This window comes from Scyliorhinus torazame, chromosome 1 (genome assembly GCF_047496885.1).
Source record: "Scyliorhinus torazame isolate Kashiwa2021f chromosome 1, sScyTor2.1, whole genome shotgun sequence".
In the NCBI taxonomy this organism is placed as follows: Eukaryota; Metazoa; Chordata; class Chondrichthyes; order Carcharhiniformes; family Scyliorhinidae; genus Scyliorhinus; species Scyliorhinus torazame.
In genome coordinates this window covers 384,805,286-384,826,851 of record NC_092707.1, presented here as the reverse complement: position 1 = coordinate 384,826,851, position 21,566 = coordinate 384,805,286, and the positions used below count along the sequence as shown (strand labels likewise).

Genomic DNA, 21,566 nt, shown 5'->3' with positions numbered 1-21,566 from the left:
ATTTTTCTTTTGTATAGATGCAGATATTAGTGAATCTGGTATCTCCGCAAAAAGCGCATCAACCACATCAGAAACTGCATCAGCCAGTGTGAGTGAGAGAAAGAGAAGAACACTGCCACAGCTTCCAATAGAAGATAAAGCAGCTGAGGGCCTAAGACCAAAAGCTTCCCTTACTTTAAACCTAGCAAAACCAAGACGTGAAATAGATGAAAAGCAAGACACTGAGCTTCCAGAGAAAGAAACTACAACTCCACCTCACCAGAAAGACAAACAGAAGGAGCAAGCTAGCAGCATTTCGAAGATTGGCTGGTCAAAAGGTGGCTCTGCTATCAAAGCTGACACTGCTGGAGATATTTGCAGTGAAACAATGAAGAGCAAGGAAGGTGCAATGTTTCAATCCAGCAACTACATTCCACCTCCTAAAGTGAAAGCTGAAACTATAAAGGGAATATCAGCAGCAAGGCAATCTTCACCTGCAGCTCAACAGCAGGGCCATAAGGAGAGTTTGTACCAGCGGAGTTCTTCTAAAACAACTGCCAGTAAGCCTCTAGTTAACACTACTAATCTGATTAACAAAAGCAGGGAAGTATTACCAAGACAGAAAGCTAATGACGTTCGAGAATCCAGGCAGGCCACTGCCACAAGCACTTTGGACAAAGCAGAGGTTCAAACTGAAGCAAAACAGAAAAAGTCAGAAGAGCCTGTCAGAAGACACACTTGCAAAGGTGGGGACACTGAAAAAAAGGATTCTCCCAGGCCTTTGGTCAGACAGGGAAGCTTCACCATAGAGAAACCAAGTCGTAATGTACCATTAGAGCTGATACCTCGTATTAGTCAGCAGTCTGGGTCACCAGGTGATGGATCTATAACTACACGGAACAGAGACCGAAGTAATTCTAATGGGACAGACTCCACCATTGACACTACCACTTTGTTGAAAGATACAGAATCAGTGATGGCTTTTCTTGAAGCGAAGTTGAAGGATGAAAATAGGATAGATGGTGGAGATGAAACCCCAAGCTATCACAGGGATGATTCCATTTCTCCTGAATCCGATATTGACACTGCTAGTACTATTAGCTTAGTTAGTGGAGATGCAGAAAAGAAGTCTCTTCAAAAGCGAAGAACTCTAAGTAACCTTCACAAGGAGAAGAGCTTCACAAAATCTGCCAAGGATTCATCTAAGACTACTGCAACCAATGCTAGAGACAAACTTGCAGACAGAAAAATCAAAGGTCGTGCTACTGACCTTGGTATTCGATCTGAACCTCGCAGATCTGTACAAACCACAGGCAGAGGAAGACAAGCATCTTTTGACTTGACAGATGATGACCAAACATCAAGCTTTCCTCAGTCTACTATCTCTGATTTTCTTTCTTCTGATCAAGAGGCATATTCCAGTCGATCACAAGGGCAAACATCATTTACGTCCACAGATGAATTGTTACATTCCAAACTAGAGGGAAATAAGTTATCCAAGACAAAAACTGCTGCTACCGCTGCTAGCAAATCAACTGTTTTACCCAAGCCTCGCCCAACTAGAGCATCTATTTTACGTAGGGCACGCCTTGGTGATGTATCAGATAATGAACTGACTGATGTGGATAAAGTTTCTGTCGTGTCCGAAGTATCAACAACCAGTTCAACTACATCAAAGCCACCATCTGGCAGAAAAACGCCTTCTAGATTAGATCTCCTTGCTCAACCTCGCCGCAACCGGCTGGGCTCTATATCAGCCCGTAGTGACTCTGAAGCGACAGTAACTCGAAGTAATATTAGTCGAAGTGGAGATTCCTCCATTCGGAGTAACTTGCGTGGCACATCAGCAATGGATAGCAAAGTTTCTCCCAGACTTCGTGCTAATAGCATTTCAAGAATGCCTGATTCTTCTAAAGCTAAAGCATCATTAGCAGGACACAGTTCTGCATCAGGTAAACTCAATGCAATTCCAGTAAGAACTTTCGGTAATTTGTCAAATGAAGACCTCTATAGAGACAGTTAACTTTTTAAATATATTAACATTGTCTTTGCTACTTGCAAAAAAATTAGTTTTTTATCACCCTGGCTAAAAGGGTCTTTTTTTAAAAAAAAAAAGTAGAGATTTTCTTTTGTATCATTTACTAATTATATATTTTCTCTTCATTACTGCATTGAATAATTAAATATCTTCGCATACAACATAAAATGCAAAGTAGGTACTTAAATAATTTGGCATTTATTTGTGGAGATATTTTGTAATCCTATGGTCCCACGATTAAACTATGTAATGACATATTTGTAACTGCGTTGTCTTTGAACATTCATTTCCTTATAGACACTTGTGTACCAAAATTGTCCTTGCTGCTTATACATTTAGTTATTTTGCAAGGTCCACGATGGAGACGATTCCCTACAGATTATGCTTCGACTTCCGAAGATGAATTTGGGTCGAATCGTAGTTCGCCTAAACATTGCCGCTTACGAACCAGTACAGCACTGAGGAGCACAAAACTGCTGAACAGTAATGTAACATCAAACAACATGCTCCTGAAAAACAAAATGAAGGAGCAAGATGACTACATAAGAGACTGGACTGCTCACAGTGAGGAAATTGCCAGGTATCTTTCAATATCCAAGTAGGTGTTCTGTGTTCTAATTTTGTTAATAAACTTGTGATGTAATTATAAATTGGAATGCTCTCATTCGGACTGCTAATTTTTCATTTTTATATTTTGAACCATAATCAACCATTATTAATTGACCTAATTCCAAACTTCTTCTCCTTTTCTCTGAATTTTCAATTCCAAGTAAGTATTGAATCTATGAATAGTGATGTCCCACTGATACCTTAGTTTCTTAGCCATTTTATGCAAGTTGGAATGAGCAGTTATTCCAGCTGAGCAAAGCTGAGCCAGACATTGTCTTTATCTGACATTTACAGGCATGTATTTCCAGAAGGGAACACTGATTAGCAATCATTGGGGAAAGTAAAGCCTGGCCTATGCTAAGTTTTCTTTCCTGAAGCTAGTTATAACACCACAGTCATCCGGACTGAGATCATATAACCAAGCTCACAGATTATTGATTTAATTTGGAGGCTTTTTTTCTGGGTGCAAGGTAGCTATTATCCATTTAGTTAACTGGAAACTAAAATAATCTATACTGTAAATTTGGATTTAAAATTTTCTGTTAAAACTATAAGATTATATATTGTGCAGATGTGAATTTCTAATTTAAAAATTCCACTCATGGCTATTCCTTGAGGAACGTTGGTGATTAGACCATAAGACATAGAAGCTCCACCATTCAATCATGGCTGATATTTTTCTCATCTCCATTCTCCTGCATTCTCCCCATAACCCCTGATCCCTTATTAATCAAGAACCTATCTATCTCTGTCTTAAAGACACTCCGTGATTTGGCCTCCACATCCTTCTGCGGCAAAGAGTTCCACAGATTCACCACAAATTGTCAGTAAAGAAAGGAAGAAAATAATAGTTGTAGGTTATTAGTTGATTATTAGTTATCTGAACTGAGACTACCATGTTGTGGAATGCTTTCTGTTTTAAATCAACTAACCCCCCCCCCCCCCCCCCCCCCCTCAGTCCCATTGGTCTGGTGTGGGCTCAACACCTGCAAAAGTAATATGTTATATCCTACGACAACACTGAATCCCTCCAGTATCTTTAAGAAAGAACTTTGAATGCTGCATGCCTGCTTATCGCAGTGCTGCCATTTTATTGCTCATCCCTAATTGTTTTGAGAGGACAGTGATGAGCTAATGTCGCAATTTTGATAAGAGTGGTTGCTAAGTCACTTCAGTGGCTGTTTAAGAGTCCACCACATCTGGAACACATATAGGCCAGATTGGGTAAGGACAGCAAGTTCCCTTTCTTTTTTCAAAAATATGTTTATTAAGAATTTTTAAACCAAATTTTCAACCATACAAACAACCCCCCCCCCCCCGTAGCAAAAAGAAAAGAAAACTTGAATAGCAAGACATAAACATGGCAAATCAATATGATACAGAACTTTGTACATTGGATTCCTCCCGTACATATCAGTTTTCCGGATCATTGATGTATTTTCTTGCTCAGATGCCCCCCAGAAAAAAAAAACCTTTCCCCGTCCCTCCCTCTTTCCCCCCCCCCCCTCCCGAGAGAGATTCTCTCTCTTCCCCCCCCCCCCCCCCCCCCCCCGGGTTGCTGCTGCTGTCGACCGAACATCATCTAACGCTCCGCGAGATAGTCTAGGAACGGTTGCCACCGCCTGGAGAACCCCTGCACAGACCCTCTCAGGGCAAACTTTATCCTCTCCAACTTGATAAACCCTGCCATGTCATTTATCCAGGCTTCCACACTGGGGGGCTTCGCGTCTTTCCACACTAACAAGATCCTTCGCCGGGCAACCAGGGACGCAAGGGCCAGAATACCGGCCTCTTTCGCCTCCTGCACTCCCGGCTCGTCTGCTACTCCAAATAATGCTAGCCCCCAACTTGGCTTGACCTGGACTTTCACCACCTTAGATATAGTTCTCGCAACTCCCCTCCAGAACCCATCCAGTGCCGGGCACGACCAAAACATATGGCCATGGTTCGCCGGGCTTCCTGAGCACCTTCCACATCTGTCCTCCACCCCAAAGAACCTACTCAGCCTCGCCCCCGTCATATGCGCTCTGTGAACAACCTTAAATTGTATCAGACTAAGCCTGGCACACGAGGAAGAGGAATTAACCCTACTTAGGGCATCAGCCCACAGACCCTCCTCAATCTCCTCCCCCAGCTCCTCTTCCCATTTACCCTACAGCTCCTCTACCAAAGCCTCCCCCTCTTCTTTCATCTCCTGGTATATCGCCGACACCTTGCCCTCTCTGACCCATACGCCCGAAATCACCCTGTCTTGAATCCCCTGTGCCGGGAGCAGCTGGAATTCCCTCACTTGCATGTACCTGAAAGCGTTTCCCGGGGGTAGTCCAAACTTCTCCTCCAGCGCCCCTAAACTCGCAAACGTCCCATCGATGAGCAGGTCCCCCACTCTTCTAATCTCTGCCCGATGCCAGCTCTGAAACCCCCCATCCATCCTTCCTGAGACAAACCGATGGTTATCTCTGATCGGGGACCACACCGAGGCTCCCATCGCACCCTTGTGCCGTCTCCACTGCCCCCAGATCTTTAGCGTTGCCGCCACCACCGGACTCGTGGTGTACCTTGTCGGCGAGAGCGGCAGCGGTGCCGTCACCAGCGCCCCCAGGCTCGTTCATTTGCAGGACGCCATCTCCAACCTCTTCCATGCTGCCCCCTCTCCCTCCATCACCCACTTACAGATCATCGCCACGTTGGCTGCCCAGTAGTAGCCACCCAGATTTGGCAACACCAGCCCTCCTCTATCTTTACTACGCTCCAGGAACCCCCTCCTTACCCTCGGGGTTTTACCCGCCCACACAAAACCCATAATGCTCCTGCCTACCCTCTTAAAAAAGGCCTTGGTGATCACAATTGGAAGGCATTGGAATACAAAAAGAAACCTTGGGAGGACCACCATTTTAATCGACTGTACCCTGCCCGCTAGCGAGAGTGGCAACATGTCCCACCGTTTAAAGTCCTCCTCCATCTGCTCCACCAGCCGCGTCAAATTAAGTTTGTGCCGAGCCCCCCAGCTCCTAGCTACCTGGATCCCCAAGTATCGAAAGCTCCTTTCCGCCCTCCTCAACGGTAGGTTGTCTATCCCTCTTCCCTGATCCCCCGGATGCACCACAAAGAGCTCACTCTTCCCTACATTGAGCTTGTAGCCCGAGAAGTCCCCAAACTCCCTTAGGATCTGCATGACCTCCACCATCCCCTCCACTGGGTCCGCCACATACAGCAACAGGTCGTCTGCATACAGCGACACTCGATGCTCCTCTCCCCCTCGAGCCACCCCCCTCCTTTTCCTGGACTCCCTTAATGCCATGGCCAAAGGTTCAATTGCTAATGCAAACAGGGGGGACGGGGCACCCCTGCCTCGTCCCTCGATACAGCCGGAAATACTCCGACCTCCGCCGATTCGTAACCACACTCGCCACCGGGGCTCTATATAGGAGCTTAACCCAGCTAATAAACCCTCCCCGAACCTATACTTCCGCAACACTTCCCAGAGATACTCCCACTCTACTCGGTCAAAGGCCTTCTCCGCGTCCATAGCTGCCACTGTCTCCGCCTCTCCCTCCACCGATGGCATCATAATCACATTTAGGAGCCTCCGCACATTGGGATTTAGCTGCCTGCCCTTTACAAATCCCGTCTGGTCCTCGTGAATCACCCCCGGGACACAGTCCTCAATCCTCGTAGCCAACACTTTTGCCAGCAACTTAGCATCTACGTTGAGGAGCGTGATCGGCCTATACGACCCACATTGCAGTGGGTCCTTATCCCGCTTCAGGATCAAAGAGATCTCGCCTCCGACATTGCCTCATTAAAAGTCCTTACCAGCAACGGGGCTAACAGGTCTACATACTTCCTATAAAACTCCACCGGGAACCCATCCGGTCCCGGGGCCTTCCCTGCCTGCATGCTCCCCAGTCCTTTAACCAGCTCCTCCACCCCAATTGGTGCCCCCAAACCAGCCACCTCCTGCTCCTCCACCTCGGGAACCTCAGCTGGTCCAAGAACCGTCGCATCCCCTCTTTTCCCCCTATGGGCTGGGACCTATACAGCTCCTCGTAGAAGGCCTTGAATGCCTCATTCACTTACACCGCAATCCGCACCGTAGTTCCCCTTCCATCCTTGACTCCACCTATTTCCCTCGCTGCCATCCTCTTATGGAGCTGATGTGCCAGCATCCGGCGCGCCTTCTCCCCATACTCATACATCGCCCCCTGTGCCTTCCTCCACTGTGCCTCTGCCTTCCCTGTGGCCAACGGGTCGAACTCCATCTGGAGACTTTGCCTCTCCCTGAGTAATCCCTCATCAGGAGCCTCTGCATATCTCCTGTCCATGCTTAAAATCTCCCCCACTAACCTCTCCCTTTCCCTGCCCTCTCTCTTCTCCCTATGAGCCCTGATGGAGATTAACTCTCCCCTGACCACCGCCTTCAGCGCCTCCCACCTGCACCACCCCATTGTCGTTGGCCTCCAGATACCTTTCGATGCACCCCCGAACACTTCCTCCTCTGCCAGCAGTCCCACATCCAACCACCACAGCGGGCGTTGGTCCCTCTCCTCCCCCAGCTCTAGTTCCACCCGGTGCGGGGCGTGGTCTGAAATGGCTAAGGCCGAATACTCCGTTCCCTCCACTTTCGGGATCAATGCCCTGCCCAGAACCCCCGTCCCCTGCAACCTACCGCTCACCATCACGTATCGGCCTCCATTGTCCGCTACTATGTTCTTGGCCTCAAACGACACCCGCTTCCCCACCAGTATTGCCACCCCTCTATTCTTCGCATCCAGCCCCGAATGGAACACCTGTCCTCCCCATCCCTTCCTTAACCTGACCTGATCTGCCACCTTCAGATGTGTCTCCTGAAGCATGACCACGTCTGCCTTCAGTCCCTTTAAGTGCGCGAACACTCAGGCCCTCTTAACCGGCTCATTTAGGCCTCTCACAATCCACGTGATCAGCCGGATTGGGGGGCTACCCACCCCCCCCACCCCCTGCCGACTAGCCATCTCCTATCTTAGGCCAGTCCCGTGCCCGCGTCTCCCGCACCCTCCAGTCCCCCAGACAGGGCACCCCCACCCCGACCACCTCTTCCATTTTCAGTTCCCCCTCGGCCAATGCAGCAGCAACCCTATTGTCCCTGTTTCCCCCCCCCCCCCCCCCCCCCCCATATCCAAATCTAGCTCTTTTGCTCCCCCCATAATACTTCCGTAAGTCTGCTGACCCCGGCTTCCCCCGCCTTCCCGTTGACCATCACCCCCCCCCCCCCCCCCCCCCCGTGTGGAAATCCCTCCTCCTCCTTGCGCTCCTCCATCCCCCTCCCTAACGCGGGAAAAGGCCCGCGCTTTCCTGAGCCAGCCCCGCCCCCTGTGGCGCAGCTCCTGTTGCGGCCTTAGCCCAATTCCCCCATCCCCGAGTCTCACCTCCCTCCAGCACCGACGCCCACATTCCTCACTGGTTCCCCTTTGCTGAAAAATTGACAGTCTCCAGATTTTGTGGGCTGACGTCATGCGAAAACTATCTTTTGACTCCAGAATAGCTTTGATGACCATCTCCCCCTCAGGGTAGTAAGTGTACCTGAGGAACCCGAGTAAAGAAACTACTTCAGGAACCAAACATCAAGCTATACCCAATGATGTAGACCAACGAGTGTCTCATTTGTCTGGACTGATGCAGTCTGAATTTGAAGGCCATAACTTTTCAAGGGTGTAAAATTAGGTTGCAGTACTCCCATTAGGAGAGAAATACAACTGCAGCAATGAAGATGCCATTTGGCCCATCGATTAGACTGTTAAGACAAGGTCTACCCAGAAGTGGACATTCTGCATCCAACATTCTGCGATCTGAGGCTCTTACAGGCTTTCACAGAATCTGATAGCTATGCCCTGAGATGATATATCTCTATTCTGGCAACAGAGGTCCCTGTTCTTCCATTCATAGAACAAAAGAGAGACACATAATTTGGGAGGAGACGAGGTTTGTCTTTCCAGTCACCTATTACTAGCTCAGGAACACTTGCTGTACCGATCAGTGTTTTGACCCACAAGGAATGTGCAAAGGGAATAACTTGCTGATCTGAATTGCGTAATCTGGCACAACAACATCCTGGACTTGTCGTTGAATGTGCCAGATTAGGGAAACTGAAGTTACAACAATTTGTTATTGGTATTCAGGAATATCCTTGTTTTGAAAGTTTATACCAATGTTTTGCATTTCGCCACTGACTTGGTGTAGGGACATACAGCAGGAATGATGTCCAACATTGTGCTAACAAGTAGCATTTAACAGAAAAACTGAGGTTTTCCTGTTTTGTTTCAAACTTTCCCATTCTTTGAAAGATGTTCAGCTTCAATAATAAGCTCCATCCCCACCTATTTCTTGTTGGCTTTCACGATTTGACACCGCTCGGAGATCTGTTTTACAAAATTAGTTTCTTTGTTTATTTTGATGTTCAGCATAGTGGGAAGGAATCATTTTCTGATCAGATGAAAATTTTCCTAAAAGACAACATTCATAGAACAGAACAGCACAGAAGAGGCCCTTCGGCCCTCGATATTGTGCGAAGCTTTGTCCGAAACCAAGATCAAGCTATCCCACTCCCTGTCATTCTGGTGTGCTCCATGTGCCTATCCAATAACCGCTTGAAAGTTCCTAAAGTGTCCGACTCCACTATCACAGCAGGCAGTCCATTCCACACCCTAACCACTCTCTGAGTAAAGAACATACCTCGGACATCCCTCCTATATCTCCCACTCCGAACCTTATAGATATGCCCCCTTGTAACAGCTACATCCACCCGAGGAAATAGTCTCTGAACGTCCACTCTATCTAGCCCCCTCATCATCTTATAAAACTCTATTAAGTCGCCTCTCATCCTCCTTCGCTCCAATGAGAAAAGCCCTAGCTCCCTCAACCTTTCCTCATAAGACCTACCCTCCAATCTAGGCAGCATCCTGGTAAATCTCCTTTGCACCCTTGCCAATGCTTCCAAATCCTTCCGATAATGAGGTGATCAGAACTGCACACAATACTCCAAATGTGGCCTCACCAGGGTCCTGTACAGTTACAGCATAACCCCACGGCTCTTAAACTCAAGCCCCCTGTTAATAAATGCTAACACACTATAGGCCTTCTTCACAGCTCTATCCACTTGAGTGGCAACCTTCAGAGATCTGTGGACATGAACCCCAAGATCTCTCTGTTCCTCCACATTCCTCAGAACCCTGCTGTTGATGCTGTAATCCGCATTCAAATTTGTCCTTCCAAAATGAATCACCTCGCACTTATCAGGGTTAAACTCCATCTGCCATTTTTCGGCCCAGCTCTGCATCCTTTCAATGTCTCTTTGCAGCCTGCAACAGCCCTCCACCTCATCCACTACTCCACCAATCTTGGTGTCATCAGCAAACTTACTGACCCACCCTTCCTAATGTAATTGGAGCTTAAATTTCTTTCAACGACCTTGGGAGGAATCTACTTACAGTATTTAATGTAATGTTTGCATTACATAAAAGAGACATTCACTGTAAAAGCAATAAAGGGCTGTCCTATTTCAGTTGAGTACAGCACGTCTGAAGATTAAACTGATTTATGATTTTTAACATCATAGTTTTTTAATGCTGGTAATCTTTGCAATGGGTAATTTTTCAGGATTTGGTGTGCATTTCTTTTCTCATGATCAGGATCAGTCAAGATTTGGCCAAGGATCTGGCCATCCTTGCACGTGAAATCCATGACGTGGCAGGTGAGATAGATTCTGTGAGTTCATCAGGCACTGCCCCTAGTACCACAGTAAGCACTGCTGCCACCACTCCTGGTTCAACCATTGACACAAGGGAAGAGGTAGGAGAGCTTCATGGAGGAATGCCTAAGGTTCTTGCTTTTTTATTTCCTTTTTGTTCTAGCTTTCCATCCTGAGTACTATAAACACATTTTATTTTCCTTCGCTTTTCTTGGTTATTTGGTTCAGTCATTTGTTGGACATTTATTGAATGTCCGCTTGCATTAATTATTGTAATTGCTGTTCAACATGAAATTTTTAAAACTAAACCTCAGTAGTTGCTCAAGTGAAAAGTTAGAAATTTGATGGCAAAATTGAAGTGTTTATCGTATTTTGCATTAACATTTGAACATTAGATACATTTGTTTGTCTTATCCCTCACTAATTAACTTAGCTATTCATCTTTCCATTTGTAAGAGTGTTGTCTCCTTACAGAATCTCATCAAGTTGTTGAAATCTTGGTGATTGTTTCATTAAATATTTGTGTAATTGTTTTAAATATAACTAAAATATACTGTATTTTAAATTGGATTTATATAATCTACATAATTCAGTAATACAGCAGCCATTTTATTTTATAGAAGAGCTGAAATGTAATATTTCTAATTGAAATTTACTTTACATTCTTTAAATCTACTACACGTTTCCAAACCCGATGTGGTCTTAGGCTATATGTTTAATGCTAAATGAAGGGTTTTTTAATGGTTATGTGGAAGAATAAGGCTAAAATTGTAATCTTACACATAACCACTTTTGAAAATACAATTTTTAAACACAACCATGAAAATTGTCACCTTCAGGTCTGAGCTATTATTGGTTGTAAATCATGCTTTGCAACAAAGTACTACCTTCTGTGGGTTGCAATTGGATTTCTGCAAATTCAATTCCAGAATCAAATACAAAAGCAATGCTTTTGTATGTATTTGTACTTACAGTCACTTGATCTGAGCAATAGATGTAATCTTGGATGTTTAATTCCTCAAAAATGCTAAATTTATTTACACCGTGTGTTCATATCAGCTACTGTCAAGACAGGTTACTAATTCTTCTAAATAATATGATTATAAACTGGACAAATTAATTGACGTACGCTTTAAAACATTTTGTTGTTTCCACAAGGAATTTGGAGAAAAAGAGAACTACCTTTAAATATTATCTGTTTAATGCACGTGTTTATTCCATGGAAACCTGTCCAATAGCACTGCGATTGTGTAACGCCACATATAACAAAAATTAATTATCCTTCAGTTTGTTTGCTATATTTTGCATTTTACTATTTAAACTAGTGAAACTTGTGCTTAGGTGAACTAACCAAAATATAATATTTCCATAACTTAGTGTCAATTCACCCTTTCCATGAATGGATTTGTTAAATTTATGCCCATTTCAGTTTGATCACCTATTTGAATATGAAAATGTAATTTTATTCAATTTCTGACGCACAAAATTCCGAATGTCACTAGCAGTGGTCCTTAAATGAACTCGGTCCAGGTTTCACTGCTAAGTTTAATGGAAAAGTTTGAAGGGCCAGAAAATTGGCGCTGCTGTCCACTTGATACAAGTAGAAATTGGTGTAATTATTGTTTCAACGTTCCAGAGTTTGGACTTGTAAAACAGTAGGAGTGTTGAATCTCCTTCATTTAGAGTTGGGCATTGTTGCTGGCTGAATACAGGGTCGCTGATTCCAGGAGTGGCGGTGGGAATGGGGATGGAATCCTTCAGACTTTTCTGGTGCAAAATATAAGCCCACTATAAATGTGCGTAGTGTTGTTAAACTAAACTAAAAGAATAATTTTAACCTTTTCCCCTTAAATAACTTTTTTCTTTCCTGATCAGTTGGTTGATCGAGTTTTTGACGAAAGTTTGAACTTTAGAAAAATTCCTCCAGTGCCATGTATCAAACCACTGGCTGGAAATGGCAGACCAAGTGATTCCAGAGCTCGGATTTTGGAAGTTGCTGATCAGGCTACAAAGAAGAAGACATGGAGTCGGGATGAAGTAAGAATTGCAACAATTAGAACATAGTCTTTACATCAGAGAGAGAGAAACAGGAGTAGGCCGTTCAGCTGCTTGAGAATGTAGTGGCATTCTGTTAATTGACAGCTGGACTGTATCTTAACTCCTTTTACCCACCTTTTCTCAATGTCCAGGATAACCTTACCTAAAAATGTGCTGATCTCATCCAGTCTTGAAGATTTCAATTGACGCAGAATTCACAGACATTTGGCAAGGAGAGTTCTAGATTTCTTTAATGCTTCTTGGGCGTGTTGGGTGGTGAGGGGGGGATTGTTGAGCTCCATGTGCTGTCATTCTCAAAACCTGCCTACTTCTGCCTCACACCATCACTTGCCTATGCCCCTTCTCAGCCCAGTTAGGGGTGAAACCGTTGTACATAACTTTGTCGCCTCCAAAGTCAGCCACTAATCTGTTCTAGTTGAATCTCCACCCACTGTAAACCTAAGATCACCCAAAGCTTTTATTGCCCAAACCTTATCCCCCACCTACAACCTCTGTTCATGCCAAACTGTATTGATCTCTCCAAATATCTTTTCATAATCTCCCCTCTTTAGAACTCCTAAACTCACCATTTCTCTGGCTCTTTTCACATTACTGGCAGTGGAGGCTTCAGGTGCTTCAACATCACATTCTAGAATTTCTTTCAAAAAGTCCTCCCCCTCTCATTCTTCAAGCTCCACTTAAAATCTAAAACCTACCATTTTGTTCAAGCTAGTGGTCATCCCATCTGGTATTTCTCCTCTGACCTGGCATTCATTTTTGGCTGAAGTTCCTTTTGTGCATTGTGTAATTGCAAATTGATGTTTTGTGGATCAATAACATAGATTTTGTGTAGTAATGACAGAAAAACTGTTAGTCTTTGAGGTGCAATAACAGTGAATTCTACCACAACTTCTGGAGTTTGCACCTTATTAACAATTCTTTTTTACGGGATTTGAGAGTCGGTGGCATATTGAACTGATGAAAGTTTTCGTTTTAACACTTAGTCTCACTGCAAAATCCCGTTCCTAACTGCTCTCCATTTCAGAGGGCATTTGAAAGTCAACCACATTGCAGTGGGTCTGTAGGCCAGACCAGGTAAGGACGGCAGAATTCCTTCCCTGAACGACATTACTGAACCAGATGAGTTTTTATGACGATCAATAATGGTTTCAAGGTTATTAGACTTTTAATTTCAGATTTTTATTGAATTGAAATTTCACCATCGGCTACAGTGGGATTTGAACATAGGTCCCCAGATCTTGCCCTGGGTCTGGGGATTTCTAGTGCAATGACAATACCACTACACCAATGCCTCCACTGCACAGTTTTTTTTTTCCAATTGCCCATTACATCAACCCCTCCCCAGTAGTGGTGCCTCCAATTCCCCATTACATCGAGCCCCTCTACCCTCCCCAGTAGGGGTGCCACCAATTGCCCATTACATCAACCCCCTCTACCCCTCCCCAGTAGGTGTGCCTCCAATTGCCCATTATATCGAGCCCCTCTACCCCTCCCCAGTAGGGGTCCCTCCAATTGCCCATTACATTGAGCCCCTCTACCCCTCCCCAGTAGGGGTGCCTCCAATTGCCCCTTACATCAACCCCCTCTACCCCTCTCCAGTAGGGGTGCCTCCAATTACCCATTACATCGAGCCCCTCTAGCCTTCCCCAGTAGGGATGCCTCCAATTGCCCATTACATTAACCCCCTCTACCCCTCCTCTGTTGGGGTGCCTCCAATTGCCCATTACATCAACCCCCGCTCTCCTCCTCCCCCCCCAGTAGGGGTGCCTCCAATTGCCCAATACATCAACCCCGTCTATCCGTCCCCAGTTGGGGTGCCTCCAATTGCCCCTCCCGTCAATGAGTGGGTACCTCCCCTGCACAGTTAACAAACTTTGAAATTTTTAAGTTGCTGTCAGTGCTCTTGCACTTCTGCATAGGGTGAACTCTCTGCAGATTGCAGTTATTAAACTGATCAGTTTTCATTTTAACACTTTGTCTCACTGTAAAAACCCATTGATAAATTCCATGTATTTTAAAATATTTTTAAAAGTTAGTTGATATATCAGATTCTACCATGATTGAATATGCAAGTCTCAGCCTTTATTTTGTTTTCTGTAAAATTATATTAAAAACATAGGAGCATCAGGACAAAGGACTTGTGAGCCATTCGCCCTTTGAACCTGCGCTGCCATTCAATAAGATCATGGCTCATCTTATTGTGGTCTCAATCCACCTTCCGGTCTGCTCCCATAAACATTGATTCCGTTGCCTATCAAAAATCTATTTTAACTATGCATTGAATAAATTCAGTGACAGAGAAAAAAATTCTAATCACTGTTTTAAAAAGGAGACCTCTTATTCTTAAGTTGTGTCCTCTAGTTCTAATTTCCCCAACAAGAGAAAAGATCCTTCTGTATCTACCATATTCGATCACCTCAGGATCTTTTACATGCTTCAATAAGATCACCTCACATTCTTTTAAACTCCAATGGATACAGGCCCAGCCTTTCCAATCTTTCTTCAAAAGATATCCCGGAAATTAGTCGAGTAATCTGAGCTACTTCCAACTCCATTATATCCGTTTTTGATATAATGGAGACCAAAACTGGACACAGCACTTCAGATATGGTCTCACTCAGACCATATTTTGCTTCAGTAAAATGTCCTTACTTTAGTTTTATATTCCATTCCCTTTGTAATAAAGGCCAACATTCCATTTTCCTTCCTAATCACTTGCTGTACCTGCATATTATAATCTTTATTAGGGTCACAAGTAGGCTTACATTAACACTGCAATGAAGATACTGTGAAAAGCCCCGAGTCGCCACATTCTGGCACCTGCTCGGGTACTCGGAGGGAGAATTCAGAATGTCCAAAGTTCCTAACAAGCACGTCTTTCAGGACTTGTGGGAGAAAACTGGAGCACCCGGAGGAAACCCACGCAGACACGGAGAGAACGTGCTGACTCCACACACAGTGACCCAAGCCAGAATCTAACCTGGGACCCTGGCGCTGTGAAGCAACAGTGCTAACCATTGTGCTACCGTGCTGCCCATAACCTTTTGTGATTCAAGACTTCCGGTGGCATTTGCGAGCATGTCGGCCGGTGGCCACTATATCCGATTCCTCGCTCTCCCCCGCGATTGTCGTCGGCCTTTGGGGCCATTCCGGGCATCAAGCTAGGCCGGTTTGAAACCGGCGAGGAACCCCGCGCGGGTGTCAGTCGGCTGGAACTGAGGCATCGGGCCCAGCGCGCTCGGTGGTCGGAGCTAAACGGTGGACGAGGCGGCAGGCCCGAAGCAAGGGCGCGTTGTAGGTGAGATGTCCCACATCGGGTGGCTCCCGGCTAGAATGTTGCAAGAAGACTGAAGTCCAGTGCCAGGGGAATTCTTGAGGAATACAAAAAAGAAGAGAAAGAAGTTTGAAAGAAATTTTGGAATAGTTTTTTTTTTTTTTTGAAGGAAAAAAGGAAAAATAATAAGTCGTTAAAGGATGCGAAAAGCAGCGTCGAAGAAGGGAGGAAATCCGGGTTCGCCGTTGAATGAGAGGACCAGCAAAGGCGCTGACAAGATAGCGGATGCCGGACCACGTGGGGCTGCACTGCTTACGGTGGAGAAGATGACCGAGATGATGGCTGTGGAGCTGGAAAAGCAGTGTGCAAGGCACATGGAGGCTTTGAGGAAGGAGATGGCGGTCACATTGAAGTCATTGGTGGAGGAGTCAATCGCCCGGTGAGGGTAGCTGTGGCAAAGACATCGGCCGAGGTGAGAGAGCAGGGCGAGAAGATGAAGGAAGTGGAGGAGGCCGTGTCGCAACACCGACTAGTTCACCTCGATGGGGGACGAGCTGCGGAGGGTGGTGGAGGTCAACAGAGGACTCCAAGCAAAGCTCGAGGACTTCGAGAACCGCTCGAGGTGGCACAATCTGACAATTGTGGACAGAGGGCCCAAGGCCAACAGAGTACTTCGCTAAGAGGTTGGCGGAGTGGTGATGGGGGAGGGTGAGAACCCCTCCAGGTACGAACTGAACCGAGCTCATCGGTCATTAAGGCCGAACTCCAAAGTGAATGAGCCGCCAAGAGCAGTAATTATCTGCTTCCATAAGTACTGCATGAAGGAGAAGATGTTAAGCTTGGCGAAGCAGAAGCGTGAGGTGCAGTGGGATGGTGCTCGAGATCGGATCTACAAGGACTTGACGGTGGAGTTGGCAAAAAGACGAGCGGCATTCGGGCGAGTGAAGGCAGCACTGTACAACAAGGGGGTGCGATTTGGTATGGTATACCCGTCGAAGCTGAGGGTGACGTATAATGCCAAAGACTTTTATTTCGAGACCACGGAGGCGGCTGAGGCGTTCGTGAGGGCAGAAGGCTTGAGACAGACGTGAGGAGCGGAGCTGGAAGAGAGACTGTGGACTGTGATTGGGGTGCTGGAAAATGTATAAATGCTATAACTTTCTTTTTATTTACGTGTATTGTAATTCACTTCACTTCACATTGTTACAGAGTTCAAGTTATTGGTTGGGTTGATTGGCATTCTGTGTTACGACGGTTATATCTTATTTTATTGAATTGTCTGGGTTGGATTGTTGTTTTTGTTTTTTCTCTGGGACTGGGTGGGAGGGGACAGTATACCTTGGCTGGAGGAGCTACCCGCACTAGCTAACTAAAGTCGGCTAGTGAACGGAGGTGAGGTGAGAGGAGGGCTGCGGACATTGGAGCCAGTGAGCAGGTTTTGATGGGCCTATGAGGCGAGCGGGGGGGGGGGGGCAGGAGGGGTTCAATGTTAATAATGGATAGGGGCGGGTCAAGCTATTGGGGCAGGGCCCGGTGGTATGATGGTGGTGGATAAGAAAGGTGGAGGGGGTGAGAGACCCCCAGTTAGGATAGTCACATGGAACGTCAGGGGGTTAGGAGGTCCGGTCAAGGGTGCTTGCGCATCTTAAAAGTTTGAACGCCGATGTAGCAATGCTGCAGGAGACTCAATTGAGGGTGAGACTTAAAAAGGGCTCGGTTAGTCAGGTGTTTCACTCTGGATTTGACGGAAGGGCTCAAGGGGTAGGGGTAATGGTCAGCAAAAGAGTATGTTTCCAGATGGAGAATGTGGTGGCAGATCAGGGGGGTAGATATGTGATTGTGACAGGCGCTGGAGGGGAGGTTAGTGGGGCTGTTTTAATGTAAACGGGTCCCAATTGGGACGATGTGGGATTCGCAAAGAAGGTGTTTGGTGCCATTCCCGACTTGGACACACACAAACTGATAGTGGGGGGGGACTGGAACTTGGTGCAGGAGCCAAGGTTGGATAGGTCACTGCCGCGCTCGCTGGTCCCATCAGGGGGGGCGAAGGCGTTGGCTGGGCTAATGGTGGAAATGGGAGGGGCGGACCCTTGGAGGTTTCTGCACCCGAGGGAACGGGAGTACTCTTTTTTTCTCAGCAGTCCATAAGGTATACTCGCAGATCGACTTTCTCGTGATGGGGAAGGCTTTGTTGGCTGTGGTTAAGGGGTCGGAATACTCGCAGTTGCAGTGTCAGATAATGCTCTGCATTGGGTGGATATGGTACTGGAGAAGGGGGTAGCGCAGAAGCTGGGGTGGAAATTAGATGTGGGACTTTTGGGGACCAAGGGTTCTGTGACAAAATTGAAAAGGTAATTGAGGAATATGTAGGATTCAACTGTACGGATGAGGTGTCGAAGGCAGTTGTCTGGGAAGCTCTAAAGGCGGTGGTGAGGGGTGAGGTGATCTCGTTAAAGGCCAGGGTGGACAAAGAGGAGAGGTTGGATTGGCAGAGGGTAATAGATGAGATGTTGGAGGTAGATAGGAGTTATGCAGAAGATGGGGACCCAGCGAATTTGGAAAAGAGGAAGGAACTACAGGTGAGCTTTGACCGACTATCTACCAGGAAGGCGGTGCACCAACTGAGACGAGCAAGGGGTGCAGTTTATGAACATGGAGATAAGGTGGGGCAGGTATGTTAGCAGGCCAGCTCCGGAGGGAGGCAGGGGTAAGGGAAATTGTTCAGGTGAGGGACAGGGCAGGGAAGTTGGTGGTGGCTCCGGATCTGATTAACAAGGTCTTTGATTAATTTTGAGAGGTTGTACAGGTCAGAGCCACCTGGGGGAGACTGGGAGATGCAGGAATTTCAATGGGTTGGAGTACCCGAGGCTAGGGGAGGGGGACAGGGCTACATTAGGAGCGATAGTGAAGCAGGAGATAAAAGATGTGATTGGGAGGATGCAGTCAGGGGAGGTGGCAGGGCCGGATGGGTTTCTGGTGGAATATTATAAACAATTCAAGGATAAGCTGGCACCCCTGATGGTGGGGATGTTTGAAGAGGCAATGGGGAAGGGGGTGTTGCCACAAACTTTGGGGCAGGTATCGATTTCCCTGTTGCCAAAAAAAGATAAGGACCCGACGGAGTGTGGGTCGTATAGGTCCATATCACTTTTGAATGTGGACGCAAAAGTATTGGCGAAGGTACTGGCGGGTAGGCTGGAGGAGTGCCTCCCGAAGGTAATGGGTGAAGATCAGACGGGGTTCGTGAGAGGGAGGCAGCTCTTTTCAAACGTTAGAAGAGTATTGAACGTCGTTATGGCACCGGCGGAGGGGAAGGAAACAGAGGTGGTTGTGGCATTGGACGCTGAGAAGGCATTTGACCGGGGAGAATGGGGGTACTTGATGGCAGTTGTGGAGTGGTTTGGGATTGGACCAAGGTTTGTGAACTGGGTAAAGCTACTATATGAGGAGCCGAGGGCGAGTGTCCTCACAAACAACATCAGCTCGAGATACTTTCTCTCCACTGTGGGACTAGGCAGGGATGTCCCCCCTGCTGTTTTGCACTCATAATTGAGCCGTTGGCCATCACATTAAGAAGTTTGGGGGTATGGAAAGGGATAGTGCGGGGGGGGGGAGACAGAGCATAGGGTGTCCTTATATACCGATGACTTGCTGTTATCGGAACCGAGTGTGTCGATAGGGGGAATATTGGAGCTGCTTCGAGTGTTTGGGTCTTTCTCGGGGTACAAACTAAATCTAAACAAGAGTGAGTATTTTGTGGTGTCTCGGGCAGGGTGGGGGTGCTGCCATTCTGTAGGGCAGGGACTCACTTTAGGTACCTGGGGGTGCAGGTTGCTCGGCGGGGGGGGGGCTCCGCAGGTACCTTTCTAGTTTGGTGGGAGAGTGAAAGCTGATCTGGCAAGGTGGGATGGTCTCCCTCTGTTACAGGCGGTTAAAATGAACGTGTTGCCACGATTTCTGTTTATTTTTCAATACCTGCCGATTTTCCTGCCACAGGCTTTTTTCAGAGAGATTGAGGGGAAGGATTACTTTGTTCATATGGGGAGGGAAGGTGGCCAGAGTTAGAAAGGTGCTGCTACAGAGGGGAAGGCAGGCGCAGGGGGTTTGGGTCTTCCGAACCTGCTGTATTACTACTGGGCGGCGAATGTGGAGAAGGTGCGGAGCTGGGTCAGAGGGGTTGATTCCCAGTGGGTCAGAATGGAGGAGAGGTTGTGCAGGGGGTCGGGATTGAAAGCACTAGAAACAGCGCCGCTCCCGATGGCCCTGGGGAAATACTCAGTGAGTCCGGTAATAACAGCTTCATTCAGAATTTGAAGGCAGTTTCACCAACATTTCGGGTTGGGGGCATGGTCAAGGGAAATGCCGATTCAGGGGAACCACAGATTTGAGCCAGGGAAGTGGGATGGAAATTTTCGGAAATGGGAGGAGAAGGGGATTAAGATGCTAAAAGATTTGTTTCTTTATAGTCGATTTGCAGGATTGAAGGAGCTGGAAGCATTGCTGGAGGTGTTGCTGACGACAGGGGGACTGGAGAAGGGGGTAGTGTCGGTGGTGTACGAAGCTATTTTGGAAGAGGAGAAGGCACCACTGGAAGGGATCAAAGCAAAGTGGGAGGAAGATTTGGGAGAGGATATGGAGAAGGTGTTCTGGTGTAAGGTGCTTCGGAGAGTGAACTCCTCCACCTAGTGCGCGAGGTTGGGGCTGATACAGCTGAAGGTGGTATACAGAGCACACCTCACGAGGGCGAGGATGAGCCGATTCTTTGAAGGAGTAGAAGATGTGTGTGAACGTTGAAGGGGGGGGGGGGCGCTAATCACGTTCATATGTTTTGGTCCTGTCCAAAGCTAGAGGATTACTGGAAGGAGATTTTTAGGGTAATCTCTAAAGAGGTGCACGTGAAACTGTACCTGGGCCCCCGGGAGGCCATGTTCGGGGTGTCAGGGTTGGAAATGGACACGGAGGCAGATGTAGCCTTCGCCTCGTTGATCGCCCGAAGTCGGATCTTGATAGGTTTGAGAGCAACCTCTCCACCCTGTGCCCTGGCGTGGCGGGGGGACCTGTTGGAATTCTTGACTCTTGAGAAGGTTAAGTTTGAACTGTGGGGAAGGATGGAGGGGTTCTACAATTCATGGGCATTATTCATTATGCATTTTCAAGAACTGGATAACATCGAACATTAGTTGGGGGGTGGGTGGGAGGGTTGGGATCTGTGTGTGTTAATGGTGACTATGGGTGACCCCTGATTCCTTTTTGTCATTTGTTTGTGTGAACATGCGGGCTAATGTTTGAGGTTTGGTGGGAGGATGGGATCGTTGTTATTGATATAGGGATTGATATATTTGTTCCTGATTATTGTTTATTGTTGGTGGGTGTAAATTTGGGAGAAAATGTGAAAAAGGAGGAGAATAAAAAATATATATATTTTTTAAAACCTTTTGTGATTCATGTACCAGGACACTCTGATTGCTCTGTGCCACTAAGTTATGAATTCTCTCTCCATTTAAATTATACACTGTTTTTCGATTCTTCTTGCCAAAATGGACAAGTTTACAATTCCCACATTACACTCCATCTGCTAAATTGTTGCCACTTTTTTAACCTATCTATATTCCTTTGTAGACTCTTTATCTCCTCTTGACAACTACTTTCCTACCTATCTTGGTATCATCAGCAAATATAGGTACCATGCATTGGTCTCCTTGTCCAAGTCATTGATATAGATTGTAAATATGGAGTGATTAAAATGTGAAGGATAATAATCTTTATTAGTGTCACAAGTAGGCTTACATTAACACTGCAATGAAGTTCCTGTGAAAATCCCCTAGTCGCCACACTCCAGTGCCTGTCCGGGTACACTGAGGGAGAATTCAGAATGTACTCTT

General features: G+C 46.5%; 1 protein-coding gene across 16 annotated transcripts in view; it reads left to right on the top strand.

Moving 5' to 3' along the window:
* cep170aa (centrosomal protein 170Aa) overlaps positions 1-21,566 on the top strand; it is a 257,407-nt gene that overhangs the window by 181,637 nt on the left and 54,204 nt on the right. For 8 of the 16 annotated variants that reach the window (XM_072512560.1, XM_072512520.1, XM_072512536.1 and 5 more), the window contains 4 exons: positions 18-1,931; positions 2,357-2,615; positions 10,294-10,483; positions 12,228-12,389. In XM_072512560.1, coding sequence (XP_072368661.1) covers positions 18-1,931; positions 2,357-2,615; positions 10,294-10,483; positions 12,228-12,389 — 2,525 coding nt within the window. The remainder of the gene's footprint in view (positions 1-17; positions 1,932-2,356; positions 2,616-10,293; positions 10,484-12,227; positions 12,390-21,566) is intronic. The other 8 variants (XM_072512604.1, XM_072512528.1, XM_072512598.1 and 5 more) reach the window with 4 other exon arrangements.